We start from the raw sequence: 23,661 nt of genomic DNA, 5'->3' as shown, positions 1-23,661 counted from the left end.
CACCATGGCCAATATTTCAACAGCTTTTTTAAAATGTGCTCACCAGAACTAGCTGCAGTATTCCAGCGTCAGCCTCACCAGGGCAGCAGACAGAGATAAAATCATCACCCTGCTCCTACTCACCACTCCCATTTATACATCCATGGATTGCATTAGCCCTTTTCTGCCACCGCATCCCACTGGGATCCCGAAATCCTCCTCAGCATCTTTTCCTTCCAGGATACAGTCCACCCCCACCCCCACCCCCTGCATACACACATTCTTTATTCCTACATGTAGAATATTGCATTTGGTTGAATTCAAGTCACATTTTCCTTGAATGGGCCATGCTTCCCAAGCAATTGAGATTGTGCTAACTTCGCTGTCCTGATAATTTACCCTTCCATCAATCTTCAGGTGAGCTACAAATTTTACAAGTCGTGATTTTGTATTTACTTCCAGATTGTTGATGAAAACATTCAGCAGCATCGGCCTAGTCCCAATCCTTGCATAATCCCACTAGAAACACTCTCATTTGAGAATGAAACCCCATTGACAGCTCCTTTGAGGTCCATCAGCTAGCCAGCTCTTAGTCCACTTAACGTGTGCATGGTCGAAATTGTATAGGGTTAATTTTTAAGCAGAATGCCATACAGTACAAAATCAACCATGTTACAGAAATCTAAGTACGTTACATCTATGAAACTACATTTATCATCCAAACTTATAACCAAAGAATGAAATCAGGGTTGACAAGATGTATTTTCCACAAAGCCACATTGACTGGTATTAATTCTATTCCCACCCTTAATTCTCTATCAGTTGAATCCCATATCAGCTTTTCCATTATTTGTCATAGAACTGATTTCAGGCTAACCAGCCTATAAATTACCCATCCTGCTTGCCACTGACTAATTCTGTATCCTTCATAACGAGGTCCAAAACAGTTTCCCTCATGCTGGGTCAATACCTTGTGTTAGAAAATCACCATCTATAATTATCAGAAACTGTAAAGGGCAGGTTAATTGCCCCATCACAGCACTAATATCAAATTTCTTCTTAATGACACTTTCCCATCCTTCTTGCTCATTAGCCAGCCTCCTGCCCCTGGCATAAAAGCAATTGAAAAAACAAAAACATTCTCTTCACACCCTTTGCCACATTGGCTCAATCTGTGTGTGACACTGAGTTTTAGTGTGTTCCTTATTTGCTTCCTTAGCCCCTTCCCTGTTACTTTAATACACTCCCGGCTGCTCCAGCTATTCTCCAACTGAGACTAGTATCCTCTCACCCATGAGATACAGGCCATCCATTCATACAGCCCCTTCTTTCACTGGAACGTGGCCCCTCTCCAACCCGCTCACTTCATACCAGCCATGCAGCCAATAGTTCATCTCCAGGATTTTCTGCCTTCTTCTCAGAGATCCTTTCAGTCCCTCAAACAAGAGATCACTTGGATTTTCCTCCTCTTCAGCTCCCTTCCAAGATCCTTGACATGTTCAATAACCTGTGTAGTTCCACGCGATGCCATGTCATTGGCTCCAGTGTATCACCATGACTGGAGACTTGCCACACGACTTCGTAATCCTATGTCTTCTCTCCAGGGAGACTGCACACAGTGCTGCTGTCCTTGTGCCTTTCGCTGCATTCTGTCTGCTCTTCTCCACCAACGATGGCCGGCTTCTTAGGACGGTTGAAGAATCTTTCTTGGTAGCTGCTTGCTTCATACAACCAGGGTGCCCATCAGGTGGGTCCACTGTAGCTTTCCATTTCATTCCGTCAGAGACAGGAACCTCAGTAGCTGAGAACTGATACTTTGACAGGGTGAAAGTCTCCTTGTTCTCTTTCCCTTCTTGGTCACCAGTTGTCAGCCCACTTCTTTGGTTTCTATTCTCTCCTGTTCCATGATCATTGATTCCCCCAACTGGTGTCTGTGGCAATGGTTTTGGAATCTAGTCTCCAAGAATCATAATATCAGAATCGTAGGACTGGAAGGGACCTTGAGAGGTCATCTAGTCCAGTCCCCTGCACTCAAGGCAGGACTAAGTATTATCTAGACCACCCCTGATAGGTGTTTGTCTAACCTGCTTTTAATCTCCAATGATGGAGCTTCCACAACCTCCCTATGACCTATGAGGGAAGATTGAAAAAAATTGGGTTTGTTTAATCTGGAAAAAAGACAGAGGGGACATGATAACAGTTTTCAAGTACATAAAAGGTTGTTATAAGGAGGAGGGAGAAAAATTGTTCTTATTAACCTCTGAGGTGAGGACAAGAACTAATGGGCTTAAATTCAGCAAAAGAGGTTTAGGTTGGACATTAGAAAAAAGTTTCAGGGTGGTTAAGCACTAGAATAAATTGCTTAGAGAGGTTGTGGAATCTCCATCATTGGAGATTTTTAAGAGAAAGTTAAACACCTGTCAGGGATGATCTAGATAATACTTAGTCCTGCCATGAGTGCAGGGGACTGGACTAGATGACCTCTTGAGGTCCCTTCCAGTCCTATGATTCTATTTGATTCTTAAGGGTAGTGCTTTGCACTTATCTTTACTGAATTTCATCCCATTTAATTCAGACCATTTCTCCAGTTTGTCAAGATCATTTTGAGTTCTGATCCTGTCCTCCAAGAACAGAGACGGACTGAAGTTTACATCCAGCTCTGGAATTTGAGTCTAGACTCTCCCACCCCACTTGCCAACATTCTTTCCATTCCTCCAGGCCAGGATCGCTGAGCAGGGTTTACATGCTCCATCACAAAGAGGTGTCATGCTACTTTCGAGTCTGGAGCAATAGTCATATTTCTATGAGATTCTGGGCTCAATACAAGATTAATGATGAACTTTTCCGGCCTGCGATACACAGAAAGTCTGACTAGATGATCTTTGGTCCCTTCTGGCCTTCATGTATTAAGCAGGTACTGATGTAAATGGGACATCAATAAGACTTAGGCCAGGTCTACACTATGGATGCTCCAGCAGCACAGCTACAGCGCCATACCTGTGCTGCTACAAGCCCGGAGTGTGGACGCAGGGAAGGTTGTGTTATCCTTGGAAATTAATCTCCTCATCTGATGGTAGCTAGGTCGATGAAACCATCTGATCGCCGTCTCTGTGAGCTGCCCCGCATCTGTTGTATCCCCCGCTGATGATCCTAATGGTCCTTTCAGTCCTTAAATAGAAATCAGAAATCCTGGCCCCAGCAATCCCAGCGCTCTGTCACGAGTGGCTGACAGGACACCAGCAGAGAGGGTGAGCCCCGCTGTTCCAGCACACCAAGCCCTGAATTCTTAACAAGTCCCTGCCGGCAGCTCCTTGTTTAGGACACACACACTCTCGACGTGCTCCCGGAAGGTGACAAGCCACGTTTGTGCAGCTGAGGTGAGCAAAAAGCCCAATCACTTTTTTTGCAGGAAGCCCTAAAACCACCGGCCTGCCTTTCCTCCCCTTCCCCGCCTCCCGTGCTGCCCTCTACTTCACCAGTTGCCATGGTGATTTATTAATCCCAGACTCAGCACGACGGGGGCGGGAGGTGAGGGGGTTTCCATTCCACACAGGGCACCAAGGGGCAGGTGCCCTTAGAGAGAAGATGCACAGCCGGGGACAACCACCATGATTAGGCTGGAGCAATTTTCCACTGTGAGGCCCGGAGCCTTCACTCAGGTAGGAGTTCAGCCTCTGCAGGCTAACTGGAGTCAAAGGACGTGCTCCATCTTCTGCCACAGAGACACCTGCTAGGAGGGAGGGAGGGAGCAACTTCGGACGCCAGCCCTGAATGGTTCTGCACAAAGGCTACGAGGCTTCGCACTCTCAGACCAGCTCCCTCCCCGTGCCCATGGCAGGGAGCTCCCCCAGGCAAGGCTGCTGTGACTGATGCATTCAGGCAAGTTTTCCCAGCTGAAGGGGTGGGACGAAGTGGGACTGTTCTGAATGTCTCCTCTGACTACTGTAGGGGTGCCTCAGTTTCCCCTATGCATTTCTTAAGTCTCTAGGTGGTGGGATAAGGGGCTGTGATTGTTGCAGAGCAAAGGGCCAGTGTGCATACATGGCCGGCACTCTGTCTCTTGGCAACTAACGGCCTGGGCCCTTCCCCCCTGCAAGGTGATAGCTAAAGATGTTGGAGAACAAAGGAATCAGGTGACCTCCTGGCCCGGGAAAGGGACAAAGCAGAGGAGGAGGGGCTGGAGGGTGAGTCAGTTTGGGGCTGGCAGGGGACATGGAGTGAGGGGCAGACTTGGTTGCCTGTCTCACTGCCCCCCAAAATGGACCTGGCTGAGGGGTCCTGTTCTGTGTATCTACAAGCTCTGTTTTAAACCGTGTTCCTGTCATCTAATAAACCTCTGTGTTACTGGGTGGCTGAGAGTCACGTCTGACTGCAAAGTGGGGGTGCAGGACCCTCTGGCTTCCCCAGGACCCCGCCTGGGTGGGCTCGCTGGGGGAAGCGCACGGAAGGGCAGAGGATGCTGAATGCTCCAAAGGTCAGACCCAGGAAGGTGAAGCCGTGTGAGCTTCTTGTCCTGAAGACAGTCTGCTCACGGAGAGGAGACTTCCCCAGAGTCCTGCGTGGCGTCGCAGCGAGCAGTTCCAGAGCATCGCTCGGGGTCCGTGACAAGGGGCTGCAGGACAGGAAAGGCCATCACTGGGGCTGGGGAAAGGCGCAGTGGAAGATGTGGTTGTAATGTGGGTTGGTACGCTGGTGCTAGCGTTAATCGAGTAAACCCGGGTAACAATCGTGTAGATGTGGTGGCAGGGTTTTCAGCGTGGGCTAGCAACCAGAGTATGTACCCAGGGTCCCTGGAGGGCTTGTGCTGTGCCAGCCCCCTTGTGCTGAAGCCCATGCCACCACGTCTACGCTCCTATTGTTAGCCGTGCTAGCTGTAGGAGGAAGAGAGCCTTGTATCAGAGGCCTGGTCTGAGGCCTGAACTAAAGTAGTGGTCAAAGCTTTGGGGGTTTTCCTGTCGTCACAAGAGCTGTTAGCTCAGAACAATCACATCCTGAATCCGAGAGTCACTCCTTTATACAATGTGGGTCTTTGAGCTGCAGACCATGAATAAGTCATCAGCTAAGCAAGGGTCCCCTCCTCAGGACAAAGCTTCCAAAGGCTGGGTGTTTGCATAACCAGAGGTGGTAATTTGTGGTCATCCCCCCTCCCACCAGCTATTTCATAGGAACCCCACTTAACTCGGTTTGTCCAGCACATTGTTTAAAATAATCCTTTGAAGCTCCCAAGGTTTCCGTTGGCCACATCTTCCCCCCAGAGAAGTTACCTGCGACCCTCCAATAATACGTATCCTTTGCATTTTTAATACAGTGGTCTCCAAAGATACTTAAACTTAATTCAATAAGATTTAACTCAATAAGGTCTGTCCAGGATATTGCAGGAAATTGTCGTATCTGTCACAAAAGCCAACACAGTTATGCCTACCTGTGCTACAATTGCTCCTTCCCTTGCAATGTAGACATAGCCTTCATCTTTCTGCGCTTCTGTTCATCTGTGAAATGGGGATAATATGCCTTGCCTCAGGGGCCGTGTTGCCAAATCTTGAGATTGGGTGTTTGTCGTAAAGCCCCAGCTCCCAGAGTCATGAGATTAGGTGAGATTCTCATTGGCCTTCAAACAGACAACTCATCTCCCACGGAGCAGGGGCAGCTTTGAACTAGTGATGTTGGCGGTAAAACAACTACCTTATTCCAGTGCCAACCTCTTGGTCGCTCCTTTAATGTCTGTTTCCAGTTAGCCAGGAAGAAATTTCACACACACTGTGATTCTTCCCCCACAACCAGGTGGGAAGTGCTACTTGGCCACCTGAAGCTCAAGCCAGTTCTTAAGATCCGTCCTTTCCCCTTAGGTTTTATTTTTTGCTTTCCAGTGGAAGCGGAAAAAAATAGGCTGTAGAGCACACCGCAGCACAGGTAGAGGCCTTCTGAAATGCTGCACTCACACATTTGAAAAACCGAGTCAGCGATTTCTTCCCCAGCATTAATGAGATTCCTGATCAAAGATTAAATAGCCCTCACGTGTGCTGGGTTTAGAGCTCAGCAGGTTTCTTCCAATCCGACATTTACTCACAAGGCAGGAGCTAACTGCCCAGAACATCTTCCAAGATGCAGAGCCAGTTTCTTGGTGACCTCTGCCAGCGTTCCCAGCTCTCCCCCGCAGAGAAATAAGAAGCTGAGGAGAAGCTCTGCAATCCTCTGAGTAGTCAGCACTCCGCACGCTGCAAGGAAATGACTGCTTTCACCTACAGCAATGGCCCAGCCTCCTGCAGCATGAGATCCCATCAGCTCCCCGTAGGCTCTTTGGAAATAATAGATGTGTTTGGAGGAAGCCAAGTGCTTTTGAGAGCTAGTCAGCAGCTGTAACTATCACAGCATGAGAAGCAGCACATCTCACAAAATGGAGAGAGAGAGAGGCCGGACCAGTACCTGGATGGGAATCCTCAAGGGAACAGCTAAGTCCCACAGACAGTCATATCCAGTCTGGCTCAGGGTTGGACTAATGGCCAAGCATGGCATGGGGGAATGCTGTACTGCCCTCTTGGAGATGGCTTTGCAGTGTTCCACATCCCACTTATGGATCCTGAACCAGCGAGGGGATTTGTGCCAGAGTATTGCTCTTTACTGAGCACATGGGGCCAGATCCTCCACTGGTGTGAAGGAGCAGAGCTCCACTGGTTGGCCTGAAGCTCGGCTGACTGACTCCAGTTGAAGATCTGGCCTGAGAGAGTGTACCGCACTGCACAAGATGTGGCGGGGACGTGGTCAGGGCTCTCCGAGCACTCCAGCCTGGCATTTTCTAGAGCCAGGCGAGTGATGCCAGGGTCCTGACATGGCTAACTGGGCCATGTGCCACGTGCTGGGCCCATATTCTCCCAGCAAGTCAATTGCAAGCAGCAGACAGCAGCTGAGTTTTCTTTTTGCTCCCACTTTGGGTGCGGTTATCTCATTATATCCTAAGAAGAAAATGGCTCAGCCTATACCAGAACATGGAGAACTACACCAGTAAAGACTGACAGGTCTTTTGCCCAACTGATGTCAAATCCAGGTGTTTCCCCATTAAAAGGCTTCCCAAGCAGAGGGAAAGGGAATAAGGAAGTCTATTCAAATAAACTTAAAAGATCATGTAAGTCTGTAACGGTTAAAGTTGTGGTAACAAAAATAAAGAACAAACCACAAGATGAAAATTATAACACCTTAGAAACCCCAACGTAACCCTCTCAGCTGCTGCATGGAGAAGTCTGTTACTAGAAGGCTCTGTAATTGAGCAGATAAAAGCAGAATTTAGCTCCAGCTAGTTAATTTCAAACTTGAAACAAGATGCACATTTTCAACAAGGAGGGTCATTAGCCATCGGAGCAGCTCCCCCAGGGATGGGATGGAGACTCCATCAATTGGAGTCTTAGAGATTAGACCTCTTGTACCCAAAATCCTTGGGCATGGTGCAGTAAACACTAGGGGAAATTCTACAGCCTGTGGTAAGTAGGAGATGGTTGGAACCCTCCCTTCTGGCCTTAACGTCTTTGGGGAGAAGACAGTGGCCTCCATACGGAAGGAGGCAGAGATACATGAGCAGGAGAAGGATAAAGAAGGGGGCACGTCCTACCGGCAGGACGAAGGCAGCGTGGGGAACAGAGTAGTAAGAGATCGGAAATGCAGGCCAAGATGTGCAGACCCACGGGCAATGGAGAGCTGAAACTCAAGAGAAAGAGACGTTTCAGAGAGCACCGGGGCTGTGTGGCAAGACTCACGGACTTGGAAGCATGCAGGTCACGCTATTCCTGAAAATAAAGGTTGGCAGCAAGTTTTCCCACCAGCTGGCAGGATATTTCTGAGACTTCTGCCACTCACCAGGTTATGCACCAACTGGTGGGCAGCCTCCCCTCACAGGGTGTGGATTTAGGGGAGCTGGAGTACACAAGCACAGCAATTCCTTCCCCCTCCCTCTCCTTTTCAGAGAGGGCTAGAAGTAGCATGGTGGGGTGGCTGCATTTATGGTCTCAGCAACTGCAGGTCAAACACACACAGCCTGGGATCGGGGTCACTCCGGGCACCTCGTCTTTTGTGCCTCATCCCCAGTAATGCAGGTTCCAGGGACCAAACTGGTCCCTCAGCGGAGCTGTATTACAGTCAGTGGGTTTGCACGGACGTCACCAAGTGGGGCTCGATGAGCAGAAGCTAGGAGACCATTCTGCTAAGGCACAAGGAAGAACACACTGCAGTTCGCTCGCCCGTAACCAGACTGGCCCTGCAGGGCTCTCAGGAGTGAAGCAAGAAGCACTGTCATTAGCTGCAGTTCTGATGCTGACATACATGGGGAGCAGAGCTGCTGAAGAAGCTCGCCCCCTCCTTTTATTTACAGTCTCGTTAAAGAGGGGACAGCACTTCAAGCTGGGCTAGTTTCAGGATGGATGGAAGAGGTTTCAGGATATAGCAGGGAAAAACCCCTACAGATACTGACGTTTGCCTGTGTCACTACTCCCGCCCCCCCACACACTGGTCATCTCATTTAAAGGAGTAGGGGTTGATTCCATTCTTCATTAGGTCAGAGTGTCAAAAAGGCATCCATTTCCTTTCAGGTTTTTTTTGTTTTTTTTTTTTTTGTTTTTTTTTTTATTTTTTGTTTGCTGCTTTGAGGAAAGGAGGAGAAAAAGGGAGGCTCAACATTCCAGTCAAATTTACCATTTGCTTTATTATATATTATCATGTTTCCCTCTTTAGATGTATCAATCCAATATCAATCCCAGTCCACTCCCTCCTCCACTTACATTAGGGTTGGAAGGGAGGAGGGGAGGGGGGGATCTCATCCCATCAACCAAAGCAGGGCCAATCCCCAATCCCCCTCCCCAAATCCCCCCTCAACCCTGAACTCTCATAACCAATGCTCAAACAACTGAGCCAAACCCCACCCACCTCATCCACCCCTGGCACCTTCTCCTGATGATCTGAAACATGCCCTGTTATTCCAGCTTCTAGAGGAACAACTGACAAATTACAATCCACTCTGTGCAGTGTGATCTTGTGAATGTGCATCTCCTTCCCTTCCAGGCCTCCAGGGGGACCAAACACATTTTTCATCTTTTCTTCATAAATAAATCGCATAATTCCCAAGTGCTGAAGCAGCGCCAGGAACCCACCAAGCCAAGCACTTCTTCTTCCAGCCAGGAGAGACAGAACGGCTGGGGTTCCCCAGACTGCCCAGTAGCCGGGTCAGAGAATCATAGATCAGGGATGGAAGAGACCTCAGGAGGTGATCTAGTCCCACTCCCTGCTCAAAGCCGAATCTCTTACAGTCTCGAGTTGTGCAAGCTCCTGCGTGGATCACCTGTCTCTGGTGTCTACACTCAGCTGGGGACACAATTCCCAGCCTGAGTGGGCAGCCAGGCACTGGCTCTGCTCGAGCAAGCATGCTGCAAAGAGAAGCGTAGCTGGGAATAGCACGGGCAGCAGTGCAGGCTAGCTGCCTGCATACAAACTGGCCCGGAAGCCCTGGGTACACACTCGGCTGGCTAGCCCAGCCCACCAGCCACGCTATCCCCAGCTGTGCTGCTACTCTTAGTGCGCTGGCTTGGACAGAGCTAGCGCATCGGCCTGCTCAAGCTCCCAGCACAGACAGACCCACACGGTGACCCGAGGGGAACGTACCACAAGTCTGCAATTCTTTGCATGTCCTCTAACATCATAACATCCTTCCCCTCGGACATGCACACACCCTCCTCTCTTCTCCATCGGCCCAGGGAACCATATACTTCTGGGGTTAGTAAAAAGCAAAGCCCAAGAACTTATGCTGAGCTAGTCTAATGCAACAATTATACGGGTTAATTGCTGTGAGACGAGACGGCAATCGCTGCCTTCATCTCTTAGGCAAGCACATCTCCCAGCAGAGGATGTATCAGATATTAAACTGATACTAGATTTGATCTTAGCCAAGAGGCAGAATTAATTAAACCATCCACTCAAGCTGCTCAGCGAGTCACCAGGGATCTGTCTTTCATCTTCTCTCCCCCACGCCCGCCTTTAATTCAAGATCACACAAGGTAACGCTTTAGAGGCATTTCCAGCTCATTTCTTGTCTCTCTCTGGCAACTTCTGTTCCCAGCCAGTCTGGGGTAACGCTGCACAAGGAGGAACGGGGTGGAACACGTTACACATCTGACAATACTTTTCCCCAGGATCTCTGGTTGTGGCCCAAAGCAATCCCACCGCTTGGATTTGTGCATCTCTGTACACTTAGCAAAGGAAAAATGAAAGTCACAGGGGGTTTCTCACCAGTTTGTCCAGGAAAACCGCAAGATCCTGTGAGGGGGAAAAAAAAAACAAACAGATAATCAGATTTCTTAGCCACAAACATGCCACGACCTTAAGTGCCAACAGGATTCTGAAGGCTGTTTGCCTTCACTAAGAGGTCTCCAAAGTCACCTGAGATCCAATACACCTCCCCATCCCTACGAGGTCAGGGCCCTGTACTCCAAGCCCTCTCTAAGATTAGGCAGGAAGGATGGTCTGGGAGGGAGGCACTGGGCTGGCATTCAGGGGATTTGGATTCAAATTGCCAGCCAGGTCACAACTGTGCTGAAGTTCCCCATCTAACGTTTTGTCTTTTTAGACCATGAACTCTTTGGGGCAGGGACTGTCTCGCTATGTCCGTGCAGGGCTTCGCACGACGGGCCCAGGTCTTTGCCCCTCAGTGTTACTGTTACTACTAATGAAGATTACGCAACAAGGAGACCTCATCCTGGCATCAGGGAGTCTTTCCTTCCGGGATCTGCGATGCTGCAGGCAGCCTCGCAGACGAAGAGCAAGCTTCGCTGTACAGTACTGCAAACCACTGACCAGAGAGTCGGATTTATACTACACTCCTTGCCCAACTAAGTTCAGTCACTCAAGGAGCACCGTTCCCCTGAGTTGGAAATGGCAGCCCTGGGACTGCCTTTGTTCTCCCACCCCATCCTGGACCCTTTTCTACCGTCCATAGAGATACGCCGGTTAGAACCTTAACTAAGGAGCTCGGACCGTGGTTCCATAATACAGGCAGACCTAGGTCACAAACAGAAATCAGGACACCATCTCCTACCTTGCATATTTCTTCCTGGGAATATTCTTCTATGTCTGCAAACAACAACAACAATTAATTATTGAGCTCATTTACGTTTCCTTCCATTTAATTTTTTAACATTCTAAATCTGCCATGTACCAGGCTGCGGCCCCCTGGCTCCCACCAGCTCTACAAAAGTTCAGTACACACCAGGATTCATCTCATCACCCACTGCACCATCTTTAAAGATGGGGGAAAATGGGATTGTCCCTAGGATTTCCATAGGCCTGCTCTGGGACGTTGATGAACTATGGCTGCGGGTTTCAACCCCAGAGGTGGGTGCATTTTAGTAGTGGTGGCAGCAGGTCGGAGGGAAAATGATCCTTCTATGGCAGGTTCTCACCAGCAGGGGTTGGCTGCCCTACAGCCACTCTGTCCAGACATAAAAGCCCTCTGGAAAAACGCACCTGCTGGGCTCAACCAGTTCGTAGGCAAGCAGCTCAGATGTGCTGGTCTGGTTTAAATAACGTTGTGAGACACGGGACACTTTACCACAGGAAGCACATGAGTATTTGCAACCATATTAAAAAGGAACACGTCAGTTCAACCACCGGTTACTGGGCTGAGGCGGGAACCAGCCAGCTGGCGTAGGGGAGAGGGGAAGGAACCAGCATTGTCCCTTCTGGCCTTAGATCTACCAGTGCACTGATAACATGGCAGTGGGTGTAACTCAGTGAGCAGAGGGGAGGGGCTGGGAAACAGGGGCTGTTGGAAGGGAATGGGCTCGGGGTAGCCAGTAAAGAGGACACCGGGCACTGGCAGGACTTAGGTGGAGGCAGCTGCAGAAAAGGGAACAGATGTGGCACACGCCGATCACCCTCCTGATCGCTTGTATGTAGTATCCCTCTCCCCACACACCCTTGTCTCTTTAGACTGCAAACTCCTTGGGCTGATGTTGTTCTGTGCTTCGCTGGGTTCGGAAAGTGCCCAGGGCCAGGTTTAGATGCCTGAAGAGATAAAGAGGCACCAAGCAGGACTTACAAAAGTGCCTAAGTGAGTTATGTGCCTCTGCATCTTTAGGTGCCTAAATACCTACGTCAGTCTGGCCTCTGGTCCATTGTGGGCACCACAGCAACGTTCATAGTGAAATTAACATAGTGCAAACAGTGAGGGCTGCTGCTTTGATCAGCCCTCAAGATTAGCAATGGCATTTCCCAGGGCCTTGTACCCCAAGCTCTTCCCTTCCCAGCCCCCCTGGATGTTCACTCTCAGAGTCGTGTGCAAATGCCCTGAAGCACAAAGGAAGATGCACTGTACAAGACAAAGGGATTTGGCTTGACACAGACATTGCATAACAATGTGGTTACAGCCTCGATCCAAACCCGGTTAGAACTAGCAGGTTCGGAGGGCTCTGGGGATCCCAGCCAGCCTCCCAACCTCTGTATTAGAGCCATGCCGGGGAAGACGCAGGCAAGCGGGGTAGGGCGGGTGTCAGTAATGAACCCACTCAACCAGCTAGCGACACCACTCAGCTCCTGCTGCCTTGGGACAGAGGCGTGCGTGCTGCATTGTTATTGCTAGTCATCAGGCATGGATGGCTGCAATGGCCCCTCATCCCCCAGGCTTCCAGATGGCTCAGGGGATCATTAACGGGTGACAGAGCCTCTCGCTCCTAGTTTGCTGGTTCAAACCCAGCCCAGGCTGGTAGTGATTGAAAGTCACTGAGATCAGGCAGCTGTTGGGTAGTTCATGCAAAGCACCTTATAAGGAAAGAGGGTGTTAGCTGCCGGTAGCCAGGGCGTTCTCCCTATCCAATGCCACCTCTTGTTGGCAGCCGCGGCCAAGGCCAAGGATGGAACGGGTCAAGGAAGAGCACCACCAGTGGGATCAGCCCCGTGGGTTTTCTTGGAAGGTCTCCCATTCACGTGCCAACCAAGCCTGACTCTGCTCAGCTTAGAAGCTAAAGAGACAACTTGGGTATCTACAGCCAAGTCACCTCTTCTGGAGCGACTCTCCCAAGGCGCCCTGTGGGCAAGGTCACACCAAGGTTGTGCCAGGGATGGCAAGAGACAGGAAATGAAAACAAGACGGCCCGAAGCAGCCCAGTGTCGTGAGCAGCGCGTTTATAACTGACACGCCAGGTGGTTTCCTCCTGGACACCATGTAACCATTGGGAGGCTTTTGTATTTACTTCCCCTGCTTCAGGGGCATTTCAAATCCAAGCCACTCCTCAGACCAACACTAGAAGGAATAGATTCCCAGCCTGAGCTCACCTCACACCAGGAGATTCTAGGAACCCTCGGGAGGTTATGGGGGAGGACAAGGGGGGGTCGGCAGACATACAGATACCGAGCGCATGTCAAGATGGTTTTGGCTGCTGTTCAGTTTGTGCCACATCACAGACTTAGACGTTAGCGCAGTGGAAGAGATGTGTCAGACTATCCGGTTCATCTCCCTGCAAGGGTGCAATTCTTCCCTACAGTCCCCATAGTCCCAGGAACTTTAGCAAAGGACGGGACATTCTCCCAAGAATCAGGGCTTTCCCCACTTCCCTTGGGAGACTCCCACAGCCTAAATAGTTCTCACCAAGAGTGATTTCTCCCCAATATTCAGCCTCAACTTCTCCCGGCTCATCTCCACCACAACAGTCCTAGCTAGGACCCAGCAGACACACAGACACGCCAGAAGAAGGCTGAGCAATTCAGCTCGGACCTTTGTTGCTTGCCCCCTCTAAGGGGGCAGGAGGGAGGAGGAGAGGATGGGAAACCCGACTGACCTGGGGGAGCAGTGGAATCTCCGTAGCCTTTCATATCCAAAGCCAGGACCCGGAAGCCAGCCTCAGCCAAAGCAGGGATCTACAGCAGAAACAGAAAGAAACGTGACCTTGGGAAACAGACTTGCGTCTGCTGTAGCTCGCCCACAGCTGGAAAGTGAACTTCCATTTATTTGAACTGTCCCCTATTAGCATCCGGCACGATAACGACTATGACACGTCAGTCACAAAAGCGAAGCTGCCACGTGAATTCCACACACTGGAAGGGGCGTAAGAACGACAGACACTGCTCTAGCAAATGACCGTAGCCAGCCAAACACTGGGCAAGCCAATCCACACCGGCTAGCACCACACTCAGAATGAGATAGTCAGCCACTGAAGAGTAAAGGTGCCTTACGTGGGGCACTGGGATTCAGACTGAGGCCGAGGCAAACTCCAGAGGCAGAGACCAAAAGAATAAACCCTGGATCGGTGCAGAGATTCCTCGGGGGTTAGAGGTGGGACGTGAACTTCATACTAGACATTCAATCAGCGAGAGGGAAAGAGGGCTGGGGAGCAGAGTTCATTCGTGCACAATCACCTCTTGGCTGTGGGCTCAAAACTTGCTTTGGGTCATAGAGTCACAGACGTGTAGGACTGGAAGGGACCTCGAGAGGTCATCGCGTCCAGTCCCCTGCACTCAACACAGGGCCAAGTAATAACTTGACCATTCCTGACAGGTGTTTGTCCAACCTGTTCTTTAAAACCACCAATGATGGAGATTCCACAACCTCCCCAGGCAAATTTATTCCTGTGCTTAACCACCCTGACAGTTAGGAAGCTTTTCCTAATGTCCAACCTAAACCTTCTGTCATAAACAGATAGTTAAGGGTTAATGTCTCTTTTACCTGTAAAGGGTTAAGAAGCTCAGTAAACCTGGCTGACACCTGACCAGAGGACCAATAAGGGGACAAGATACTTTCAAATCTTGGTGGAGGGAAGTCTTTGTTTTGTGTTCTTTGTTTTGGGGGTTGTTCGTTCTCAGGACTGAGAGGGATCAGACATCAATCCAGGCTCTCCAAATCTTTCTGAATCAGTCTCTCATATTTCAAACTAGTAAGTAACAGTCAGGCAAGGCGGGATAGCTTTGTTTTGTTTTCCTCAACTTGTAAATGTTTTTCTTTTGCTGGAAGGATTTTTACCTCTGTTTGCTGTAACTTTGAACCTGAGGCTAGAGGGGGTTTTCTCTGGGCTATATAAATTTAAGTGCCCTGTAAAGCATTTTCCATCCTGATTTTACAGAGATAATTTTTACCTTTTTTTTCTTTAATTAAAAGCTTTCTTTTTTAAGAACCTGATTGATTTTTCTTTGTTTTAAGATCCAGGGAATTGGGTCTGGACTCACCAGGAGTTGGTGGGGGAAAGGAGGGGGGAATGGTTAATTTCTCCTTGTGTTAAGATCTAAGGGGTTTGGATCTGTGTTCCCCGGGGAAGGTTTTGGGGGGACAGGGAGTGTGCCAGACACTGACCTCTGGCTGGTGGCAGCTTTAACAGATCTAAGCTAGTAAATTAAGCTTAGAAGTGTCCATGCAGGTCCCCACATTTGTACTCTAAACTTCAAAGTGGGGAAAGAAACCTTGACACCTCCCTTGCTGCAATTTAAGCCCATTGCTTCTTGTCCTATCCTCAGAGGTTAGAGAGAACAATTTTTCTCCCTCCTTGTAACAACTTTTTATGTACTTGAAAACTGTTATGTCTCCTTTCAGTCTTCTTTTCTCCAGACTAAACAAACCCAGTTTTTTCAATCCTCTCCCATAAGTCATGTTTTTTTTAACTTTTTATCATTTTTGTTACTCTTTTCTGGACTTTCTCCAATTAGTCCACATCTTTCCTGAAATGTGGCACCCAGAACTGGACACAATACTCCAGTTGAGACCTAATCAATGTGGAGTAGAGCGGAAGAATTACTTCTCATGTCTTGCTTACAACATTCCTGCTAATTCATCCCAGAATGATCTTTTTTGCAGTGTTACACTGTTGACTCATTTAGCTTGTGGTCCACTATGAACCTGAAATCCCTTTCCGCAGTCCTCCTTCCTAGGCAGTCATTTCCCATTTTCTATGTGTGCAACTGATTGTTCCTTCCTAAGTGGAGTACTTTGCATTTGTCCATATTGAATTTCATCCTATTTACTTCAGAACATTTCTCCAATTTGTCCAGATCATTTTGAATTTTAATCCTAAACTCCAAAGCACTTGAAACCCCTCCCAGCTTGGTATCGTCCGCAAACTTTATAAGCGCACTCTCTATGCCATTATCTAAATCATTGATAAAGATATTGAACAGAGCTGCACCCGGAACGGATTCTTGTGGGACCCCACTCATTATGCCCTTCCAGCTTGATTGTGAACCACTGATAACTACTCTCTGGGATCGGTTTTCCAATCAGTTATGCACCCATCTTATAATAGCTCCATCTAGGTTGTATTTCCCTAGTTTTTTTTTAGGAAATGGTCACGCCAGATAGTATAAAGTCAAGTTATACCATATCTACCACTTCCCCCCATCCACAAGGCTTGTTATCCTGTCAAAGAAAACTATTAGTCAGCCATTTCAGCAGAGCAGAAGGGGCTGGGAGAAGGAAGGACGGACGGACAAAGACGGAGGGAGAAGCTCTAGATTGCAGATGGAAGAGGGCAATGGGAGACACACCAGGAATAAGGAAGAGTCAGAAGTGGCCTCCACCCCTCGCCATACAGTCACACAAGTGAGAGACACCATCCCGCCCCCTTTCTTCTCATGGAAGGCCACACTGCTGCGTAACAAATGGCCACAACACGCTGCACAGAGGTGGATGATACACAGACAGCATCGCTGCCAGCCATTGGCCCGGCTTGCCATTACCTGGTACCTCCAGGAGAACCAGGATTCAGGGAAGCCATGGCAGAGGCACACCACTGGGCCATTCCCCATCTCAACAAAATGCAGCTGGACTCCAGGCTAGAGGGAAGAACAGACAAATAGCACAAGTTTATTCCCTGCCCCACAGTCCTTCCCCCTCTGTTTTACACCCCGCAATTACACCCCACCCCCTCGCTGCGTGCTGGCATACAGAAGCCGGCCCCAGCACCTGGCACTCGGGTCATCGGCCATCCAGAACCTTAGCCCCTGGCTGTAAACATTCCCCACCTTCCCGTAGCCCGGCCTACTTTGCAGCAGAGACCAGGCCAGTGCTCTCTCCGCTCCGGTTTTAGAGGATTTGGCTTCCAGCCTGACCCTCAGAAACAGTCTCACACGGTCAGAAAACATCCCCCCGTGTAAAGTCTCTATCTGCCTTGCTTGAATTTCAGCCCATTGCTGTTAAACACCACACAGTGTGCCCCCAGTCTTCACATATGGATACAGCCACCTCTCTCCCTCCACGACGTTAACACCCTTCACATGCATGGGGAGGGCCCATCACGGGATACTTATGGCCCTCAACACCATAGTACTGGGACACTTAGCTATCAAGATGGCTTTCCTACCACACCGGTCGTTCCAGCCTACCTTGATTGGCACATAACCATGGGTCACGTTCACTGGGTCACACGCAATTGGCAGAGTCTCTTCATGGCCAAGAAGCTACATGGTGAATAAAGAAAGTTCTCAGTTCTACACCAGACCCCCCCACTGCCAAGGTTGGTGCCCAGCAACACAGTGGCCACAGGCCGTTTGCCCCAGACGATAACTTTCTACTGCTCAGCCAGCCTTCTAAACCAGCCCCACCCTCTTTGGGAAGCTTCCTTCCTTCAAAATGGTCGTAGCTCATCAGGCCTCTAGCTCAGGGGTTCGCAAACTACCTTGCACCGCCACCCCCTTCTGACCACAACAATTACTACACAACCCCAGGAGGGAGGACAGAAGCCTGAGCCCACTTGAGCCCCGCTGCCCCGAGTGAGGGGGCCGAAACCCAAGCCCCGCTGCCCCAGGCCCCAGCAAGCCAGCCCTGGTGATCCACTGTGGGGTCCCAACCCACAGTTTCAGCACCGCTGCAAGTCTAGCTGTTTGCCCACATTATGAAAACCCCACGTGATTTGGCAAGACTGGCAGTATCTGCAGAAGAGAACCCGGACTGGCTAAGACAACCCTTGGAGGGGCTGCGTGGCGGAGTCCAGGACTGGGCTAGCAGAACTGCCGTGCTCTCACAGCTGAGGGAAGAGGAATAGGCCTTACTCATCCAGTGCCATTATTCCTTCGCAGGTCTGAATCGAAATGTGCCAGGAGGCAGCTTTCAGATCCAGAACTGTCTTTATCCAGGCTAGGATGGCACCTAGCCTGCAGCAGACACTTCTAGAACCCAACCTAGAACCACCAGAAGCAATCCGGCAGGCTCAGATGGGAGGTACCGGTTTCAGGTCCTCTCTGATTAGGGGGATTCAACTAATTCACGGCTTGAAAAGTGAATACCTACACTAAGGGGAAAGCCTGGGAAGGAAGATTGCATGTAGCTAGTGTTACATGCACATTGGAGAACACAAGATGCACCTGTTAGAGATCCCCAACCCCTGTTCAGAGTGAGGATTCCCTGAGAATGGAGAGATGAGACCCGTAAAAGCAAGCAATAAAAGAAGATTTCCAGGCCATTCTAGTACACCAAGGGTACTGCTCGGTCTCTTGCTTCCAGGGCTCGGTCTCCTGGGGAGACCATCAACCAGGAGGGCCAAATGGGCACTAACTTTGGTGGTGGTTTGCATGACACGGGCACCTGCCATGTAGGAGACAGAATGAAACACTTGGTTTGTTCTTCTGGTAACCTAAGCTGCCAATCAGTTACCCAGTGGTGGTAGCTGCCGATCAGGCCTGGATTGGAGCTTGTGACCTACAGGCAAAAGGCTTCGTGCTCAGCCACCAATCCTCTGCACTATCCATTTCCACTCAAGCACGTAGGCTAAAGCTAGGCACCCACATGGGAAGACATTGGGCTCCTAGAGCCTCATTCAGGCACCGGGACGGGATTTTCCCAAGGTACGTTGCTTCTTTAGCAGCACAAGTCCCACCACTGTCAGCGGGATACTTCTAAGTCACCTGGATGAGGCTGAAAATCTCACCCCTACCGCCTCGTGTCGGCACCTCCATAGCTCTCCGCTACATTACAAGACAGACTAAAAATCTTTTAAACCGTAATTGCTACTATTTCTACTATTGTAGTGCCTAGAAACTCTAATCCTGCATCAGCGCCCCCTTGCGCTAGGTGCTGTACAAACACAAAGATACAGACTGTAAACTCTCGGGGGCAGAGATCAAGTTTAAGACCAGAAACAACAGGCGGATGCAGCAAACGGGTAGCAGGGAGCACAAGGGAACAATGAGACAATACTGGTCAAGCAGTGGTCAGAGCACACCCGCTGCCTGAGTTCTGGGGGTTAAAAGATTCTGCTGGTTTTGATCAAAGAATTTATACCCCCAATGCGGATTTTTGCTACAACATGGTATTAGCAACCTAATCGCAAACATCCAACACTTATCAGATGCACTGAGCTCTATGGAAGAAAAGCATCACATACAAGTGATAAGTACATTACATAACTAGAACGGCCTTAAAAATAATGTTGTGTGAAGGGTTGTAGCCGTGTCGGTTAAAGGATTTGAGAGACACAAGGTGGGTGAGGTCATATATATTTTATTGGGCCAACTTCTGTAGGTGAAAGAGAGACAAACTTCTGAGCTCAAAAGCTTGTCTCTTTCACCCACAGAAATTGGCCCAATAAAATATACCTCATCCACCCTGTGCATCTGATCAAATAAAGGTCAAAGTCACAGTGCATTTCTGCACAGCAAAATCCAGCCTCTGCTAACATAGCTCGGTGAACTATTAATCACGCCAGACAACTCTCCCAAGGGGTGAGAGAAAGGGCAGAAGCTATAAGGAACCCTCTGTAGGACATAGGGTCAGGAAGAAGGAGCCTTGGCAGGCACCACAAGGTATTAACCCAGGGGTAGGCAACCTATGGCACACGGGCCCAAAGGCGGCACACAAGCTGATTTTCAGTGGCACTCCCACTGCCCGGGTCCTGGCCACCGGTCCGGGGGGCTCTGCATTTTAATTTAATTTTAAATTAAGCTTCTTAAACATTTTAAAAACCTTGTTTACTTTACATACAACAATAGTTTAGTTATATATTATAGACCTTATGGAAAGAGACTTTCTAAAAATGTTAAAAATGTATGGCTGGCAGGTGAAACCTTAAATCAGAGTGAATAAATGAAGACTCCGCACAGCACTTCTGAAAGGTTGCCGACCCCCGTATTAACCTATGAGCAAGGGAAGCCTGGAAAGCTTCACTCAGGCTCTGCAGGTGGTAACACGATCAGCTTGTGATTAAATAAGCCAACATGAGTCAAACACTGCAAAAGGTGAGAAAGGCTGAGTGGAGTTACAGTCACTAGCACCTTAGCCAAGGAGAAGGCACCTCTTAGTACTGATCCTCAGGGCACCACACTATTAACCTCCTTCCGTGCTCATTAAAGTCTTACTCTGGTTCCTACCTGACAGTTCTTAATCCATTACAGGGCTTTACCTCCTCATCAGATCCATGTACGGGACTTTTGAAATGAATTTTATCTGCCAGATCTTTTAACATCCTCCTCTATTTTGCTACCTCTTCTGCAGATTTCTAACAGATTAGAGCGGCAGGATTAACCCTTCTAAGAGCCGGACTCCTTTGCTTCTGGTGATTACATTCACCCAGGTACTGCATAACTGAACCAAGTTCTACTCTCACTTTGGATTGACAGCAGTGTTAGCAATGCCACCAGATACCTGAATTCCACACAGGTCCTGCAGTTCCTTCAGGGCAGCATCGGTGTCCTTGACAAGGATGGTGGCTATTCCCATTTCCTGGGCTGGCTTTAAGTTAGCTCCGATGTCATCCAGGAAAATAACCTGGATTCAGGAGAGATTCGGAATCTGGGGTCAGTCAAGGGAGAGCAGAGTTTTGGGGAGAACGGGGGGAAGGGGACGTTGCTGTGATTCCCCAGTGATTTGGGCCAAGAGATTTTCACATCAGTGTCTACTGATTTTGGGTGCCCAACTTGAGAAGCCCTGGTTCACACCGACAGGTGTGCCCAGCACTTTCTGAAAGCCAGGCCCCTTTGTATGTCTAGTTGGGTCGCTTTGGGCAGTCTTTGCCATTGTCCCGTAACTAGAAGTAAGTTGTGCCTGCACCTCCTGCGGTTTCGCCTTCAGCACGTCCAGCGCATACTCGTAAATTCGAGGGTCTGGCTTCTTCAGACCGACACGGCAAGACTCGATCACCAGATCAAAATGCCTCCTCAGCAGAGAGAGCGCAAGAGCTGTGATGTGTCTCTGAGGACCGTCATCTATCCAGTTATTTGTGAGCACACACGTCCTGAACCCTGTAACGGGAAAGATGACTAAATGGGTCGCGGGGCTATTCAGACTGGGAATGATTAAGGAGAATCCCTCTTTCCACCACCCAGCTGTCTGTCAGCAATTACACATCTCATCTCTCTATATCCACTTTAACCACAGAGGATCTCAAAGAGCTTTACAAACAAAGGGCCCAACTTTGCGAGGCTCTACTCATGCTAGGTGTCTTTACTCCTGAAGTCTGGAGGGACCACTCGAGTGAGGACTCCCTGTTGAGCAAGGGGTGCATGATCAAGACCCTTTACCACCACCCAGTCACATAATCCTGTTCAGAAATTTACCCATCTCCATCTTAAGGTCAGGTAGGTTGTTAGATGAAGAGCACACCGCTTCTGTTATGCAACAGTTTGGGACAGGAAGTGAAGAAGAATCCCATGTCCCATTGAGACTGTTGGTGGAATTTAGGTAGGCAGAATGGAATCCGACAACCAGCAGAGGTTTCTGCTTCTGGCCACTGGGTTGAAGAAATTGGCAGGACTTCATTTTGGGAGACTGAACAGTCCCTCATTGTCATTGTCATTATCTAAGGCAGCTACTCCATGCGGATTTGGATGCAGTCTCTTTCTAAGGTGGTGGTTCAGTTGCTCGGGTCTGTTTGACCTAGTCCCAACTGAGGATTGAGAGGGTTTTTTTGTTTGTTTCCAATAAATCCAGTCCACACAGGACAAGAGAAACCCTATCGTAACAAGAATGGACCAGGATCACACCTGAACGTGGTTACTGGTGTAGCATAGCTGGGTGGGCAGGAATGCTAACAGCAAGTAGCCATCACTTACCATTGTTCCTGAGAGTTACAGCAGCTTGCAGAACATCAGTATTGAGCTTTCCTTGTGTCATAATATCCTCAAAGACCTGTGCTATGGAGAACGTCTCCGGGAGAGAAGCCCCCGAGGAGGCAGCAACTTTCTTGCAATCCTCTTCCAGCTCAGAAACCAGCTTAAAAACAGAGTTCCCATCACCCAAAGGAGATCAAGTTACATCTCAACACAAAATGAGGGAAAGTCACTCAAAACTCTGAATCCCATCAATACACACGCTCCACATTAACTATTTCCTAATGAAGTTTAAGGGTTACCAATAAGCTAGCACACCTCTACCCTGATATAACGTGACCTGATATAACACAAATTTGGCTATAACATGGTAAAGCAGTGCTCCTGGGGCGGGGCTGCACACTCCAGTGGATCAAAGCAAGTTCGATATAATGCGGTTTCACCTATAATACGAAAAGATTTTTTGGGTCCCAAGGACAGTGTTATATTGGGGTAGAGGTGTATTAAAGACCCCTCTCCCCCAGAAAGCAGGAATGAAAGGATTTAGCCAGAACAAATAAAGAAACCAAGTGCACCGTGTTTTAGATCTGAGGAAATAGCATTGGACATAAGCCAAGTAATTAATCTACCACTGGTGGAGGCTATTTCTCATGGTGAAATTGCCAAGCTATAGCAGACTTAAGCCCATCCTGAGGCCAGACTAGTTAAGTGTGAACGCCACAAAGTTACCATTCTCAAGATTCAAACCTAGCCCCTTCTTGGCCCACAGGCAATAGCTTCACCAGGTGAGCCAAGAAGAAACTTTGTCTTGGCAGGACATCTGCACAGCTTGTGTCCAACACAAGTCGTGTCCTGCCCATCTGCTCAACTCTCACAGCGCTCAGCTGAGATGATCTCTTACCTGAGATAGGGCGATCTCTCCTCTCATCGCTCTGGCATAGGGACCATCAGGGCCTGCGATGACATTTTGCAAAAAGTTCCTAAAAATCAACAAATACATTACAGTAAGGAACGAACAAGCAGCAGCTGGCTCCAGGATGCTCCTGTCAAGTTACAACTTCCTGCCAGACAAGGACCGAGCACTGTCAATGCACTGGCTGGAACCCATTCGGCAGCTCAGTTCTACTCTGAAGAGGGACTGCCAAGAGAGCGTCTCACTCCCCAGGGATCTTTGATTCGTCGAGTGGGGAAAACGTTTATTCCTGTGTCTCCTGTTGACACTGCAGAGCGCTGAGAGAGAAAGCTGGATATTATTCTCCTTACGCATCATCTACCCATTGGTCCTGCAAGCTACAGAATAAAAGCCAGTAGCGTGGGAGGGAAAGTCAATTATGGAAAAAAGACATCATCTTACTTGAGAGCACAAGGCCTCTAAGTCAAACATTGGAGATGAAAATGGCCTATTAAGCTGGTGAGCTAAATTAATCCCCGGTGCAACTCCAGTCAAGTTAAGTCAAAGGATAAGCTGGTTCATCCCTTGCCACTGCAGTGTGGCTCACAATACTCCCCAATGCTTTGTACAGTCCAGAACTGGAGTTCAAGTGCTGAAGCTTCTATCACTTCTGCTAAAAGAATATTGGTGGTCAGGTAGATTTTACATCAGGAAAGCTTTTGTGTCATTCATCTCAGACTTTCCCTTTGCTTCATTTCATCCCATCACTGATTTGTATTGGGAGGCACCACGTGGCCTAGTGG

The 23,661-nt window shown here is 49.0% G+C and overlaps 1 protein-coding gene across 2 annotated transcripts in view; it reads right to left on the bottom strand.

Moving 5' to 3' along the window:
- Positions 1–23,661, bottom strand: part of LOC120402424 (bifunctional epoxide hydrolase 2-like) — a 93,276-nt gene that overhangs the window by 51,371 nt on the left and 18,244 nt on the right. For both annotated transcript variants that reach the window (XM_039533051.1, XM_039533050.1), the window contains exons 2-10: positions 22,868–22,946; positions 21,970–22,129; positions 20,969–21,159; positions 20,564–20,686; positions 17,311–17,385; positions 16,666–16,761; positions 13,785–13,863; positions 11,048–11,082; positions 10,243–10,269 (exon numbers count right to left, since the gene is read on the bottom strand). In XM_039533051.1, the coding sequence (XP_039388985.1) occupies positions 10,243–10,269; positions 11,048–11,082; positions 13,785–13,863; positions 16,666–16,761; positions 17,311–17,385; positions 20,564–20,686; positions 20,969–21,159; positions 21,970–22,129; positions 22,868–22,946 (865 nt within the window). The remainder of the gene's footprint in view (positions 1–10,242; positions 10,270–11,047; positions 11,083–13,784; positions 13,864–16,665; positions 16,762–17,310; positions 17,386–20,563; positions 20,687–20,968; positions 21,160–21,969; positions 22,130–22,867; positions 22,947–23,661) is intronic.

This window comes from Mauremys reevesii, linkage group 3 (assembly GCF_016161935.1).
Source record: "Mauremys reevesii isolate NIE-2019 linkage group 3, ASM1616193v1, whole genome shotgun sequence".
NCBI lineage: Eukaryota > Metazoa > Chordata > Testudines > Geoemydidae > Mauremys > Mauremys reevesii.
Note: the sequence above shows the minus strand (reverse complement) of the source record. Positions and strands in the feature narration are given on the sequence as shown.